General features: G+C 36.0%; 1 protein-coding gene and 1 non-coding gene across 2 annotated transcripts; both read left to right on the top strand.

Moving 5' to 3' along the window:
* The first annotated feature begins 589 nt into the window (after positions 1–589).
* Positions 590–3,899, top strand: LOC110657706 (uncharacterized). The gene is made up of 2 exons (XM_058137885.1): positions 590–727; positions 2,357–3,899. Exon 2 carries the CDS (start codon positions 2,511–2,513, stop codon positions 3,309–3,311), a length of 801 nt encoding a protein of 266 aa, XP_057993868.1. The 5' UTR covers positions 590–727; positions 2,357–2,510; the 3' UTR covers positions 3,312–3,899.
* An 11,378-nt stretch (positions 3,900–15,277) lies between these two features.
* On the top strand, positions 15,278–15,384 carry LOC131175101 (small nucleolar RNA R71). The gene has a single exon (XR_009145262.1). It is a non-coding gene; the product is annotated as a small nucleolar RNA R71 (small nucleolar RNA).
* The last annotated feature ends 102 nt before the right edge of the window (positions 15,385–15,486 follow it).

Genomic DNA, 15,486 nt, shown 5'->3' with positions numbered 1-15,486 from the left:
ACATAATTTAAAAAATTTTTATACCTAATAAATTTATAGCAATTAATAAATATGTAAACTAATTAACAATTTAATAATAAATATAAATTAAATTCACATGCCTTATAATATAAGAGATTTGTATAACAATATAAATAATGTTATTATTTAATGCATAATAAATTTAAATATAAAATAATTTAAAAAAATAAAATACTTATATATTTTTTCAAACATATTAATAATAAATAGATAAAAAATTAATTTGTGATTTTATTTTTTTTAGTCAATAAGATTTAATTGGGAGAAAATTTGTTAATAAGAGCATTGCAGACTAAACAGTATTATTATGTAAATTTTATAAAATTTATTTTAAATTTTATCAAATTTGATAAAAATTAATTTTAGTTATAATTAATTTTTTAAATTTAATTCTAATATTTTTACACTAAACACTTTAATATGAAATTGAATTGCACAAAAATTTTATGTTCTCAAATTCATACAAAAGCTCTTAAAGAACGACAACAATAACTCTTACCCCCAATCAACGGAAGCCACGTGGACCACTTAAATAACCTTCTCATCCCTCGGCGTTTAATCGGTTGCACAAGATTCCAAAACCCCCAAAACTAACAATTTGTCCATTCTTTTAATTGCAGAGGGAGAAGAGTAGAGGATTTTATTTGAATCACTTTTTTTTTTTTTATTTCGATTTTTCCTTCTCCGATCAAATCATGTATCATCGGTAAGATCATGCAGTATCACTCTATCTTGTTTTTATTCATATTTCAAGTTCTTCCCTTTGTTCGTCAAGCTCAGATCTACATGGATTGATTGTTTTTAGTTTCAATCTTCTGTCCCTTCTTTTATGTCTGGATCTTGGTTTTGAGATTTTTTTTTTCCTTATAAAGATAGAAATGGTTAGTTATTTTATTTTATTAGTTGTGTATTTGCTGCTTGAGTTTTTATAATCTTGTTTCTCATATCTGAGATTTAAATGTAAGCTAAGAGAAGCTAAAGGAAAGGTTGGGTTTGGATTATATTGAAATGGGTATTTCTTAAGGTGATCATAAATGCTATTTTATCTCGTTTCCACTGTTATTGAGGTTCATGTTAACTGTGAACTTTGCAGTGGTTATTAGGATTGCTGCAAGCAGTAATTGTGGAAATGAGATTTTTTTAAATACTATTTATATTGGCATATGTGATGAGGGACGATTCTCTTTTGATAAAGATGTAGTTGGTGCACTGATTTGGAGTTGCGTGGATTTGGGACCTTTTTCTTTACAAAAATTGAAAAGAAAAACTCTTAAATCCACATAATAGAAAACCAATTTGCCAAACAAAGAATAAAAGTTTGCTGTGCCATAAAGGTATGGGTCTATGGATTGGGGACTGCTTTAAGCGTAGTTCATTAACTATTTTAATTTTTTTTTTAAAAAAAAACCATAGCTGCGGTAACTATTTTTGTCGGGATTATTAGAATTTGCAACTGTATGCCAATGACTAGATGTATTTGACATTCCAATCAGGTTATTGATCTCTGCCTCATGGATTATTTTGTCTACTGAACCTTTTTTATAGTCTGATTCTGTGCATGTTTCACAAGAAATCTTCAAATGGCGTTTTTTTATATTCACATCCATCTCTATCTGCATTCTAATATAATAAGGTGATCAATTAGTTATTCTTCATTGTCAATATCATCATTATTATCTATTGTGCTTGGATGTAGGTTTATTCTCTGCATTTTTTCTGCTAGCTAGCTTAGCATGTGGGCATTGTGAATCTTCTAGGGATACAACTTATGTACATGAATTTATGTGACTAGAATGTAAATAATGTAAGAGCCGTGTGTTTAATCAAAAGATCACTCTAATCTTATAGTTAGTGATGAATATGCCTTGTTGCCATGGATTTCTCATTGTGCTTTGGGGTTAGAAGCAATGGTATCTGGTTTGGCTGAAAACTGGATAGGTCCATTCATCAAATAACAAGAACAACTACCAAGTCTTAATCCCAAACTAGTTGGGTTTAGCTATGTGGATCACTTCATCATTAGGTTAAATTTTTTTGCATATTTTTTGTTCAGTCTTGGTTATTGAGGCCTTTTGGTCATCTTATTCTTATTCTTTCTAATCAATTGATTTAATTCTCCAATTTTCTTTTGGTGATTATGCATTGATTCAATGAGATTGTTTGCTACTGAGTACTGATAGCATTGAGCACCTAACTGGGCTGTCATTATAATACGTTACTCATTGGCAATTTGTCACATTGCAATGAAAAATTGGAAATGGATGCCCAACTGAACTCTGCCTTGAATAATGAGGAAACTTGTTTGATTCTCATTCTTACTTCTATCTTGTTCCAGGTGAGCTTGACAAAATGGTTAATGGTGCTAATAATTAGCAAGGGGAGACCTTCTTGGTATAAGTTTATGATTATTGATGACCATTGTTAGGTTCAGTTGCTATAGGCATAACATGTGATTCTGCTTTCTCAAGATACTTGTCCTTGATATAAAAATGTGGAGTTTTGCATCCAACTGCATAGCAGGAAATGTTGGTTTGAGCAGTACTTCAAAGCTAACTCAAGATGCATCAGAATCAGATTGCTCAGATGATGAGGTGTCTTCTCTTGTTAGCAGAGAAGAAGGCCTAGAGTGCCCAATATGTTGGGAGTCCTTCAATATTGTGGAAAATGTTCCTTATGTTTTATGGTGCGGTCATACGCTGTGTAAAAATTGCGTACTAGGACTTCAATGGGCAGTTGTGAAATTCCCGACATTACCAATTCAACTTCCCCTCTTTATTTCCTGTCCGTGGTGCAATCTCTTATCCTTCCGTCTTGTCTATAGAGGTCACTTGAAGTTTCCTCGCAAGAACTACTTTCTACTTTGGATGGTTGAAAGTAAGAATGATGATGGACGTAAGTCCTGTAATACCTTCTGTGAAGATCATCAACCCCAATGGTCACCAGACAGCAATTTAGCCCCCAGAAATGAGTCGAGTCACAGTAACATCAGAAGGGGACATATTCTAGAACCATCAAGAACAAACCATGACCATAATCAGGGCAATGCTATCCTCAATTTTGGAAGAATAAATTCTTCCCTTCAGAAGTCACTGGTTTTCTTCATTCATCTGACAGCTAAGTTTCCTTTGGTCATTATATTCCTTTTGATCATTTTATATGCCATACCTGTTAGTGCAGCCATTTTGGCCCTGTACATTCTTATTACAGTTCTGTTTGCTATCCCGTCATTTTTAATACTGTACTTTGCTTATCCTAGTTTGGATTGGCTTGTCAGAGAAATCTTCACTTGATAGGCGATTAGCTTCTTAGTCTGTTATCTTTGTGAATAGAAGTTTGCACATAGAAAGTGGCTTCTTTTTTATTTAGATTCCTAGCCTATGTAATTTGACGACTTTCCAGTTTCCAAGGCTGCCTCAATTTTTTTGGCTTCCAGGCTGTTACGTACACATTCTTAAAATCGTACATGTTTAGATGCACATCAGCTTCTGTATAATTTGGCTGGGATCAAGGGTGTGTGTAGTCTGGAATTTTTGGAGACAATGAAGGCCCGACCCATGGAAACCTCACCTGCCAATTTAGGGTTGATTTGCGGATTAGCAAAGCTATTGTAAGTGTACAACATAGTTTAGTAGTGTGAGGGCTTTTACTAACTAGCTTGATTTCTTCTTTGTATGGAGACCCATGTTTATTGAATCTATGTTGTAGTTCTGCTCCCCATGTGTATAATTTTCTGTGTATGAGTTCTGATGGATTCTGAAAGGAAAACCAAAAGAAATAGCAGTGCTGGTGCTGTATTTTAATGAGTCTTCAATGTTCTAAACTATTGCAACCAGATATTTTCTGAACTGCTGAATAACGAGTGGAACTTCAATTTTAAATGGCTGTAATTCCATTGTGTTTTCTTGTTTTGTATCAGATGTATTTACCCTCAACAAGGAAGCTCTATCTGTCCCAAGTGCCATTATGTATCAATGACTTTGTACATATGCCTATTTATATACAAATATTATTCCAAACAATAGTTGTGATGTGGCCCAACCGCAAGTGCACGGGTCGTACAAGTAGTATAGAAAAAAAATATCGTTTCCACGAGGAGTTGTGTTAATGATTGAATTTTTGATATAAAAAGTTGACTAAATTGAACTATCTTTGAAATTAAAGTAACAAATTGATGGGTATTTGAGTATGAAATCTATATGTGCAAAATCAAAAATCTATTCAAAAATGTATTAATTAAACTAAAATTACATCAAATTGAAATAAGCAAGTTCAAATATGGCAATATTTAAAATGGCAAGTAATAAAATTCAATTAGAAATTGAAAATGATAAAAAGGCGATTCTGGAGTTCGGGATTTCATATTCGAACTATTTTGGAATTTTGAATTGGTTATCCAATCTTGCGGAACTTACGGGTTTTAAGGAGATTAATTCTTAAATCCTTTGAATACCCTTTCGAGTGAGACAAAGAGTGCCTTAATCAATCTAATTCTACTTTCGTGGAGTTAGAGTTAATTAAGGCCCATTAGGTTCTTTAATTAATCTGTGAATCCTCTTAATCCTTAGTCTATTTCTAGATCTAAGTTAATTAAGTTCAATTTCTTGATTATCTATCACAAGGCCTTCTCCTTTTGGTGCCTCAACCATGGATTAAGAACATCACTTAATGGGATCCTACACTAAGCATGTCATTAAGCACACAAGAAATGAATAAAACTCATTAAGACCACAAAATATGGATTACCCAATCAAAATCCACAAAATATCTCAAATATTACAACCCTTACTCCAGAATCAAAATAAAACTACTCACTACCCATAATGTTTACAAGAAATTCTTAGTTTGTATGGAAATAAAGCTTTAATCTAAGCTAGAAAACAATAAACTAAACACTAGAAATGTAGGAAGAATGTAAGAAAGGAAAGAAATCTGTAAATCTTGGTTGAAAGTGGTGTGGAAGGTGAAAGTGACTCTTTAGCTGCTGCCTACATCTCTTCCTTTTTCTGCTCTCCTCCTTCTTGTCCCTTCTAAAATGGGAAATGGGAAATGTGACTATTTATAGCATTTTCTGACATGGAGCCCTAAAATGGTGTGTTTGAGGAGAGATTTTCTGAGGGAATCTTCTGCCAGCTCATTAATGAACTCTTTATGGGACTGCATAAGTGGACTGCATAAGTCATGCAGTCCCTTATGCAGTTTTCGGCTGGTTTCTGGTTCACTTATGCGAAACTGCATGACTTGGTACATAGGTTATGCACAATTCCGTGAAAGTGCATAAGGGAGGTGTGAATGTGCATAAGCTATGCAGTCTCCTTATGCACATTTCGGCAGATATTGGAACAGTGATTTTTCTCCTTATGCAGATCCGCATAGCTTATGCGGTAAGTTATGCACAATTTTGGTCAATGCATATTTCAGCTTGAAAACTTGTTTTTGACATCTTTGGCTGTGGAAGTCACTCCTCAATGGCAAAATTTCTTTTCAGTCCTTCACAAACACTATTTTTCCTACAAAACAAAGTAAAAATTACAAATTAATCCAAAATTGACAATTATGAAAAACTAACTAAATAACTAATGAAATTAGCTAAAAATAACTAATAATAAAATAAAATGGCTATGAAATTAGACCTAAATGACTATGCAAAATGTATGCATCAAATACCCCTAAACTCAAGCTTTTGCTTGTCCTCAAGCAAACTTAAAATTGCAATGCAAATTTTTTTAGGGGTGCCTTATCCAAAGAGCTATGAAAATCAACTATTAAAGTAACATAACACACCTTTAGCCACACCAACAATCCATATACCATCCTTCAAAATGCAAAGAATCTAATGCTTATCCAAGCTTTCACCGCTTAGCCATCAAGTCAATTATCATTCAAAATCCCCAAATCAACCAATCAAAAGAGAAAGTTATGCTCAAAAGGAATTCTAGGACAATCAATAGGCAAAGTGTCTCTATATAGAATGATGGAATTAAATGAATGAATAGATAATTTCTCCAATCCCATAGGCAAATTCCCTACTCCTATCTCCACTAATGTGACAAGTACTATCAAGAGATCAAATGTCTTTTTAGGGGTGTAATGGGGCCATGGGGTTTAAAATGAGGCTAAGAAGAAAGATGGGTAAAAAGGATTCAAAGCATGAGAATATTTTCAATTTTTGACAACATAAGGTACATTTCTTATTTTATTATATATTTTTCTATACGGGGGAGAGAAATACACAATGAGGATTGTCAAGTGCTGGCATAGTTTACAAAACACATAAAAATGGAGGGACATTTGATTCTTTAAACTTGTATTTTGCATTTTCTTTTGATGATTGTCCCTAAAATTTGCCACCCTCAAACTCATTTCTTTTAATACTTTGGGTGGATTTCTTTCATTTCGAATGACAATGGTGAAAAGCACATATACTAGCACTTTTACAAGGTGACAAGCATTTCTTTTCCATTTTATTGCATTTTTTTCTTTTCTCTTTTTTTTTTTATTTTTTTTTATTTTTTTTATTTTTATTTTTTATTTTTAAATATGTACCTAATGTTGTAAATAATTATTCTCATGAAAAGGGTTGGAGTGTTTGGTTCATTGGCTAGGTAGTAATAAGGGTTTCAAGAAAAATTAGGGACAAAAAGGCTCAAAGGGGTTTGCAATGGTCAATTTTAATTAGGAAAAGGGCCAAAGGTTTAAAATGAAGAGATTTAAATCAAAGAATGCCTAATCATCTCTCTTTTCAAGTACAAGTTGGTATTTCGCCTTTAAAGGTTTAGAAAATTTGTTCTAGGATTGGTGAGACATCATTTGACTACCTTATATCCGATAACTCTCTCTAAACACTTCCATCTCCAAATTACTAGTTGGGTGGCTTTTTGGCTAAGAAGATATAGGCAAGGGATAGACACTTCAAAACCTTGCGTCTCTTAGGAAACTTTCAATCCACAAACCCAACTAAAGGTAAGTCAAATCACTCTCATAGGTAGCTTTTCAATACTCAAGGGATTTGGCAAAAGATTTTAATGCATGATGCATGATTCCTAAAAATGAGTAATGCATTAACTAAATGGAGGGAATCTATTTGTGTGCAATATGTACAATTTCTAAGTGATGTATAATGTGTGTGTAAATGTGTAATGTATATGTATGTATGGATGTATGTATAAAATATTTACAGTATATGTAAATGGAATGGGATGAAATGCTCTTATACTCAAAATGTGAAAACTGAAGCAAAAATCAAAATGCACACCCCCAAACTCAAAATTAGACATTGTCCTCAATGTCTCAAGCAATGTATTATCAAAACTCAAAGCAAATAGTAATTACCAGAAATTGTGAAATGTTAAGAGCAAAAAGAAAAGGTTACCTGGTATAAAGCAGATGAGAATTCAAGAGATAATGGGAATGCATAAGTAGCTGCACAGGTTATGCAGAATAAAGTGCTGTCCAGAACAGGTGCATAAGTAGGGTGCATAAGCCGTGCGGTTCTGCATAAGTAGCAATAAGGGCTGCACAGGCTATGCAAAATAATTGCATAAGGGAATTCACAGCCTGTGTAGTATATTCAAAAGCTGCTGCATGATGATTAGCAAGGAAAAATGTGCAACCACAATATACAAAACAGAATATACAATATATGGACAATTATGCACAAAAGGGCAGTAAAGGCAGTGAAAATCAATGGAAAACTAATGTAATGGCCATCCAATAGAACTTTAAGAAACAAACTAATTCAAAACAAACTAATTCAAAACAAACTAACAGAATTCAAAACAAACTATAATTGTTTGAACATATGTACAAAGAAAAAGTCCGACAAGTTTGAACAAATGTAAAACAAAAACTAGTCTAGTTCTATTGTTTTGCCCTTGTCGATAGATGTTGCTAAGGGGCTGGTTGCATCTGGCTGCTGTCGAAATGATGGTGCTGGAGGAGGTGATGGAGGTGGAGGTGGCATTCCCAGAAAAATCATGAGTTTCTTCATCATCTCCTTCAATTCTTTTTGCTTGTCCCTGGTTTCCATGACAAGGTCAAATAGGTGATCATGACGATCCTTGAGGGTATCAAGACCAGTGTCAAGCTTCCTATCCACAAAGTATATATCATCACTAAGCCTTTCAAGATAGGTGAATAAGGCTTTAGTGTTGAATGCAGGAGGGGCTGTGGATGAGGAGGGTTCAGCTGTAGGAGGTGTGGGCTGAGCAGAAGCTGCTGGGGTGTCCTGTGCAGATTGAGGGGGTGGGGTAGGTTCAGTAGAGTGCTGTGGGACTGATGGGACAGGTTGGGCTTCTGGTTGTGCAGTGGGTTCAGTTTCTGCTGCTGGTTGTGCAATGTCAGAATGTGGCAAACTGAACCCTGTTTTGGATAGGTGTGCGAGATCAAAATATAAGGTGTCCACAAGTCTTTGGTATTGGGTGCTCTTCAGGATTAAAACCAAAATGCTTGGCTATAACAGTTATGAGCCCACCCAAGACAATGTCACCTATGGATTTTGTGGCAATATGCAACACATGCTCACAAAAGAAATAACCAGGAGAAACCTTGACCTTGTGAAAAGCACACCATAACATGAATAATTCAGATTTCCCCACAAAGACTGTAACTAGTCCCTCTGCCCAAAATAGTGCTAGCAATCACCTATGAAAAAACCTAAGTGTGGTCAAGTATTTGAGAGGTTTTTGATATGCCAGCAGAAAAAGTCTGAGGTTGGTTTGTGATAATTCTCCAAAATTGAGCAGCATTCCAAATACCCTTGTTTGCTACCTCTACCCCTGTATATGGCACTCTAAATAGCCCATCAATTGCAAAACCAAGAATGCTATGAAATTGATCTAATGATAACTCTCTATTTTGCCCCAAACATCTAAATTTCATAGTTGGCTTAAAATCTACATCATGCAATTTCAGGGTGGCAGAGAATGAGGAAATAAATTCCAAAACTAAAGCTGGGTAAACAATTTCTTGCTTGTACATAAATTCCATCCAACCCATACCATCAAGATAGGCAACTACATTGTCAAATAAACCAAGTGACTGGAGAGAGTCCACAGAAATATACCTAGTGGGTTGCACCTTCCTTTCCTTAAGTCGTTTAAATGTTGCTTTGTGAGTTGCATCAGGAAGGGACCAAGGTAGTTTTGAGACCTGTGAGGTTGCTGACAATTGCTTTTTGCTGGAAGAGGGTGTGGAGGTTGAAGTTTTTGGCTTTTTGGGTGGAGGCTCTGACCTTGGGGTGGTGGGTGGTTCTTTGCGTTTTGAGAGAGGAGGTGCAGAGGCCATGGGTCGGGTAGATTTCGACCTGATTTTTCGTTTATACGTGGCTGTGGAGGGTGGCGGGGGTGTCTCTTGTGGAGGGGAATTAGGGTTAGGAGGTCGCATTGACAATGGCGAGACCTCAAGAGGAGAAGCTAGAGGGGAATGAGGAGGCGACTCCATAGTTCCCGATGGTGAAGATGGAGAAGGTGAGGAAGAAAAGAAAAATGCAAGAAGAGATTAGGGTTAAGGCGGCGGAAATAAGCGTGGAGAAGAAGGGAAAGAGGTAATGCCGGAATAAATGGGAGTGAACGGACGGTAGTGAACAGAAAAGTCGGGAGGTGGGAAAAATGGGAGTCGAAGAAAATTTTTGGATTTGGATGTGTAAGACTGCATAAGGGGATTAATGGGTGTGCATAACTTATGCACCCTGCTTATGCATGTTTCGACTTGTTTTGGACTTCAGAGAAATAGCTCATGCAAAAGTGTATAAGTTATGCACTGTCCTTATGCACTGTTCGGCAAGTTTTGACTTTCAGGGAGAGTGGTCATGCGGAAGTGCATAAGCTATGCACTCTGCTTATGCACTTTTCGGTGGGTTTTGGGTTTTGGGGTTGGTGGTCATGCAGAAGTGCATAAGTCATGCACTCTGCTTATGCACCTCTCGGCAGATTTTGGATTTCAGAGTTTCTGGTTATGCGGAAGTGCATAAGTCATGCACCCTCCTTATGCAGACTTCGGCAGAGAGAGAAAATGCAGGATTTGAAGTCATGCAAATGTGCATAAGTTATGCACCTTGCTTATGCACCATCCGGCAAGTTTGAAATTTGACAAAATGTGGCTATGTAGAGTTGCATAAGCTATGCACTATCTTATGCAGTTTGCAACAGAGATAAAAATGGCAAGAATTGTGGTTATGCAGGATTGCATAAGCTATGCAGTTGCTTATGCACAATTCAACAAGATTGAGATTGCAATGGAAAATGATTTGCAAGTGTGAAAAATACCCTAGAATGAAGAAATATAATTCTATTAAGCATAAATCATGAGAAATTATCACCAAAAACACATCAATATATACAAAATCCAACAAAATTATATCACACATGCTTGTAAAAGTGAATCCTGCATAAAAGGCATTTGTTACCCATGCCATTTTGACTCAAATTCTGCAAATCAACATCTAGCACATTAAAACTCAATAAAATCTGCATAAAGTTGCATCTACCCACAAATGATGAAATGAACTCTCCAAGTTTTGCCAAGAAAATGCAATATATCCACTTTGAATCCCACAATCCAAATAAGTTCAAAACTGCAAAAATGACTCACTTACCACCATATTAACCTTATAAGCACAAATATTAAAAAGTTACACACCCAACCTCACCAAGAACATAAGTAATCTGCTGCAGACCCTTCTTTGCTGCAGAATTTCTTCTTCCTCTCTGCATAAACTAGATAGCAGCCCCTGCACAGGTTATGCAGCAAAAACCAATCAGTTTTTGGGAGAGTTTGAAGGACAAAATTTTCAAGTTAAGAATCACTCCCCAGCAGTTCACCAACCTTCCTCCATTGAAATACATCTACAAGGGACAAGATTCAACAATGTCAAAAATGGAATTTGGGGAGATTTAAGATAAAAAAAAACAAAAGCAGTGAAAGTAAAAGTAAATCAGCAAAAGCAAAATAAAAGGACTTGGGATGCCTCCCAAGAGGGCTAATTTATAGTCATTAGTTGGACTTTTCATGCATTTCAGTGAAAAGAGGTGAGGGATTGGAGAGCTTATAACAGCTTGCTCCCTTTATTGGGTCTCCAGTTATGTAATGTTTCAATCTATGCCCATTGACCTTAAAATTCTCAGATTTTTCACTCTAAATTTCAATTGCTCCATAAGGGAAAACCTTAGAAACTATATATGGACCAGTCCACTTTGATTTGAGTTTTCCAGGGAACAATTTCAATCTTGAGTTGAAAAATAAAACTGAATCACCCTCTTTGAATTCCTTTTTTCTAAGATGCTTATCATGCCAAACTTTGGTTCTTTCTTTGTATATACGGGCACTTTCATAAGCATCCATCCTCAGTTCTTCAAGCTCATTAAGTTGCAATAGTCTCTTTTCACCAGCTTGCTTAAGATCAAAATTCAAGGTCTGAATGGCCCAATATGCTCTATGTTTTAGCTCCATAGGTAAATGACAAGACTTATCATACACCAACCTAAAGGAAGTAGTTCCTATAGGGGTTTTGTAAGCAGTCCTATATGCCCATAAATCATCATCTAGTTTGATAGACCAATCTTTCCGAGAATTGTTCACTGTTTTCTCCAAGATATGTTTGAGCTCTCTGTTAGAAACTTCAACTTGTCCTGAAGTTTGAGGGTGGTATGGGGTAGCTATCTTGTGCACTACACCATACTTCCTCATTAAGCTCTCAAATTATTTATTACAAAAATGTGAACTACCATCACTAATTATAGCCCTAGGAGCTCCGAATCTACTCAAAACAAATTTCTTTAAGAATTTCACTACCACTCTAGCATCATTAGTTGGAGTTGCAATAGCTTCCACCCACTTTGACACATAGTCAACTCCAACTAGAATGTATTTATTATCAAATGAAGGAGGAAATGGCTCCATAAAATCTATTCCTGAGACATCAAATAATTCTACTTCAAGAATACCATTTAGGGGCATTTGATCTCTTTTTGACAAATTTCCACTCCTTTGACATTTATCACATTCCAACACAAATTTCCTCACATCCTTAAAAAGATTTGGCCAAAAGAAACCAGCTTGCAAAATTTTGCTAGCTGTTTTAGAGATTCCAAAATGTCCTCCATAATCAGAAGCATGGCAATGATGCATAATACTCTGTGTCTCCTCATCAGGAATATATCTCCTTATTAAACCATCACAGCATCTCCTAAAGAGTAAAGAATCATCCCATCTATAAAATTTTACCTCATGCAAAAACTTTTTCTTTTGTTGCCATGTCATACCTAGAGGTAAAACTCCACAAGATAGATAATTCACAAAGTCTGCATACCAAGGTAGTGTAGCAACAAGAGAGAAAAGTTGTTCATCCAAGAAAAACTCATCAATAGGGACTTCATCCATTTCTTCATCATCCAATTTCAGCCTACTAAGATTATCTGCAACTACATTTTCAGCTCCCTTCTTATCTCTAATCTCCAAATCAAACTCTTGTAGCATCAGAATCCACCTAATGAGCCTTGGTTTAGCCTCCTTTTTACGGAGTAAATACCTGATGGCTGCATGATCTGAAAATATAACCACCTTTGAGTCAATAATGTAAGGTCTGAACTTTTCCAATGCAAAGACAATTGCTAAAAATTCCTTTTCAGTTATTGTATAATTTGTTTGAGCCTCATCTAGTGTTCTACTAGCATAATAAATAGCATAAGCCTTTTTGTCTTTTCTTTGACCAAGAACAGCTCCAATTGCATAGTTGCTAGCATCACACATAATTTCAAAAGGTAGACTCCAATCGGGAGGTTGCATGATTGGTGCAGTGATAAGAGCTTGCTTCAACCTACAAAAGGCATCCAAACACTCTTGGTCAAATACAAATGGTATGTCATTACTTAACAAATTAGACAAAGGTTTGGCTATTTTAGAAAAATCCTTGATAAAGCGTCTGTAGAACCCGGCATGTCCTAGGAAACTTCGAATTCCCTTGACATTGGTAGGAGGAGCCATCTTCTCTATCACTTCAACTTTGGCTTTATCAACCTCTATTTCTCTATTAGACACCAGATGTCCAAGCACTATCCCTTCCTGAACCATAAAATGACACTTTTCCCAGTTTAACACAAGATCAGTATCTGCACATTGCTGCAAAACTTTAGAAAGGTTAGCCAATCATATGTCAAATGAAGATCCATAAACAGAAAAATCGTCCATAAAAACCTCCATTATGTCTTCAATGAAATATGAGAAAATTGCCATCATGCACCTTTGAAAAGTGGCTGGTGCATTACACAACCCAAATGGCATCCTCCTGAGCTGAGAAGGAAGTTGCTTAAGTTCTACCTTAGGTGCATCTTCTTCCTTGAATGATGGTTGCTTAGATTCTGCTTTTTCCTTTTGTGTGAGTTGAAAAACTGGAACAGAAATGAATGGTGGACTACCCTCTAAATGTTGAGCATATACAGCCACATGAGGGTTGTCATAGTCTATGCCTCCTCCATGAACCAAACAATTTTCAAGTGGATCTTCCAGATATCTCTTTCTGAAGTGTTCTTCAACCAGCTCATCAATGATATCAATTCTCAAGCAAGTATCAGCTTCAGAATGATGCTTCTTCATAGTGTTATTAATATTGAAAACCAATTGATCTTCACCAACTCTAAGAGTCAAATTTTCTCCCTTAACATCAATCAATGCTCCTGCTGTAACTAGAAAGGGTCTTCCCAAGATAATTAGAATATTAGAATCCTCCTCCATGTCCAAGATGACAAAGTCAACAGGTATATAGAACTTCCCAACCTTCAGAGGCACATTCTCCAAAATCCCTTCAGGATACTTAATTGATCTATCAGCTAACTGAAGAGAAATGTGAGTTGGCTTAAGATCTCCCATATTGAGCTTCTCATAGATGGAGAGGGGCATAAGGCTAACACTAGCCCCTAAATCACATAAAGCTTTTGTAGAACATGATTCCCCAATGTGGCATGAAATTGAAAAACTCCCTGGATCCTTGAGCTTTGGAGGAAGTTTCCTTTGGAGGATAGCACTACATTCTTCTGTCAAAGCTACAGTTTCATGGTCTTCAATTCTCCTCTTGTTTGAGAGAATTTCTTTTAAGAATTTTGCATAAGAGGGCATTTGTGAAAGAGCATCAATAAAAGGCACATTTATGTATAGCTTCTTCAAAACCTCTAAAAACTTCTCAAATTGCTTATCAAGCTTGGCTTTTTGAAATCTTTGTGGAAAGGGAAGTTGTGGCTTGTAGGGCTCTGGAGGTATATACTTCTCTTCCTTCTCTTCAATTTTCTCTTTACATTTTTCTGCACTCTCTTGTTTTTCACTCTCTTGTTTTTCATTCTCATCAATTTCTTTCTCATTTTCTCTCCTCTCACTATTTTCACTTTTTTCATTTTTTTCACTCTTCTCATTATTTACAACTTTCCCACTTCTTAAAGTAATAGCTTGACACTGCTCTCTTGGGTTTTCTGGTTAACTTGGAAGCTTTCCAAAAGACTTGGTACTTGAGGAAGATGCTTGTTGTGCAATCTGATTTTCCAAAGATTCATTATGTGTTTGCATCTGTTCTAGCCTTGCTTTCATCTCTCTCATCTCCTCATCATGCTTAGTTTGGTTAGCAAGAATCTGTTGTAATAAAGCTTCAGTGTTGGAACTTTGTTCTTGCTGTTTTGGTGGAGGATTCATAGTTTTCTGCTGAAAATTAGGCAATGGTTGCCTATTTTGCTGATATGGAATTCCTTGTTGCTGTTGTGGCTGAAAATTCTGATTTGAAACTTGACTTTGCTGATTTCCCCATGAAAAGTTGGGATGATTCCTCCAAGTTGGATTATAAGTTTGAGAGTAAGGATTCCCCATTTGCTTGTTTCCATAATTACCAACATATGCTGCTTGCTCTCCATAGTCTACTCCACAGCTGGTAGTTCCTTCTGTATAAGCCACTTGTTGTGAACTTCCAGATGATAATGTTGAACTAACCAACATACTCAAATCTTCCATCTTCTTAGCCAAGACATTTGTAAGTGCATCAAACTTTGCATTAATCATTTTGAATGGATCAAGATCATATATTCCAGCAGCTTGCCTTTTTTGAGTTGGAGCTGGTCCTCTTGGACTACTCCAAATATGAGTATTCTTTGCAATTTTCTCCAATAGCTCATAAGCTTCATCTTCATGCTTCATAATAAATTCTCCTCCTGTTTGAGCATCAATAATCCCTCTGATTGCAGGAGTAACATTGGTGTAAAAATTCTGATTTATCATCCATTTCGGAATGGCATGATGTGGGCATTGTCTCTCTAATTCCTTCCATCTCATCCATGACTCATAGAGAGTTTCATCTTCTCTTGGTCTAAAAGCTGTCATTTGGTTCCTCAATTCTTGAGTTTTTCCAGGTGGAAAATATTGTGCAAGAAATGCATCAGTGAGCTGCTCCCAATTTGTAATGGAGTTGTGAGGTAAAGAATCAAGCCAATCCAATGC

This window comes from Hevea brasiliensis, chromosome 16 (assembly GCF_030052815.1).
Source record: "Hevea brasiliensis isolate MT/VB/25A 57/8 chromosome 16, ASM3005281v1, whole genome shotgun sequence".
NCBI classification, from domain to species: Eukaryota; Viridiplantae; Streptophyta; class Magnoliopsida; order Malpighiales; family Euphorbiaceae; genus Hevea; species Hevea brasiliensis.
This window is presented reverse-complemented; position numbering and strand designations above follow the sequence as displayed.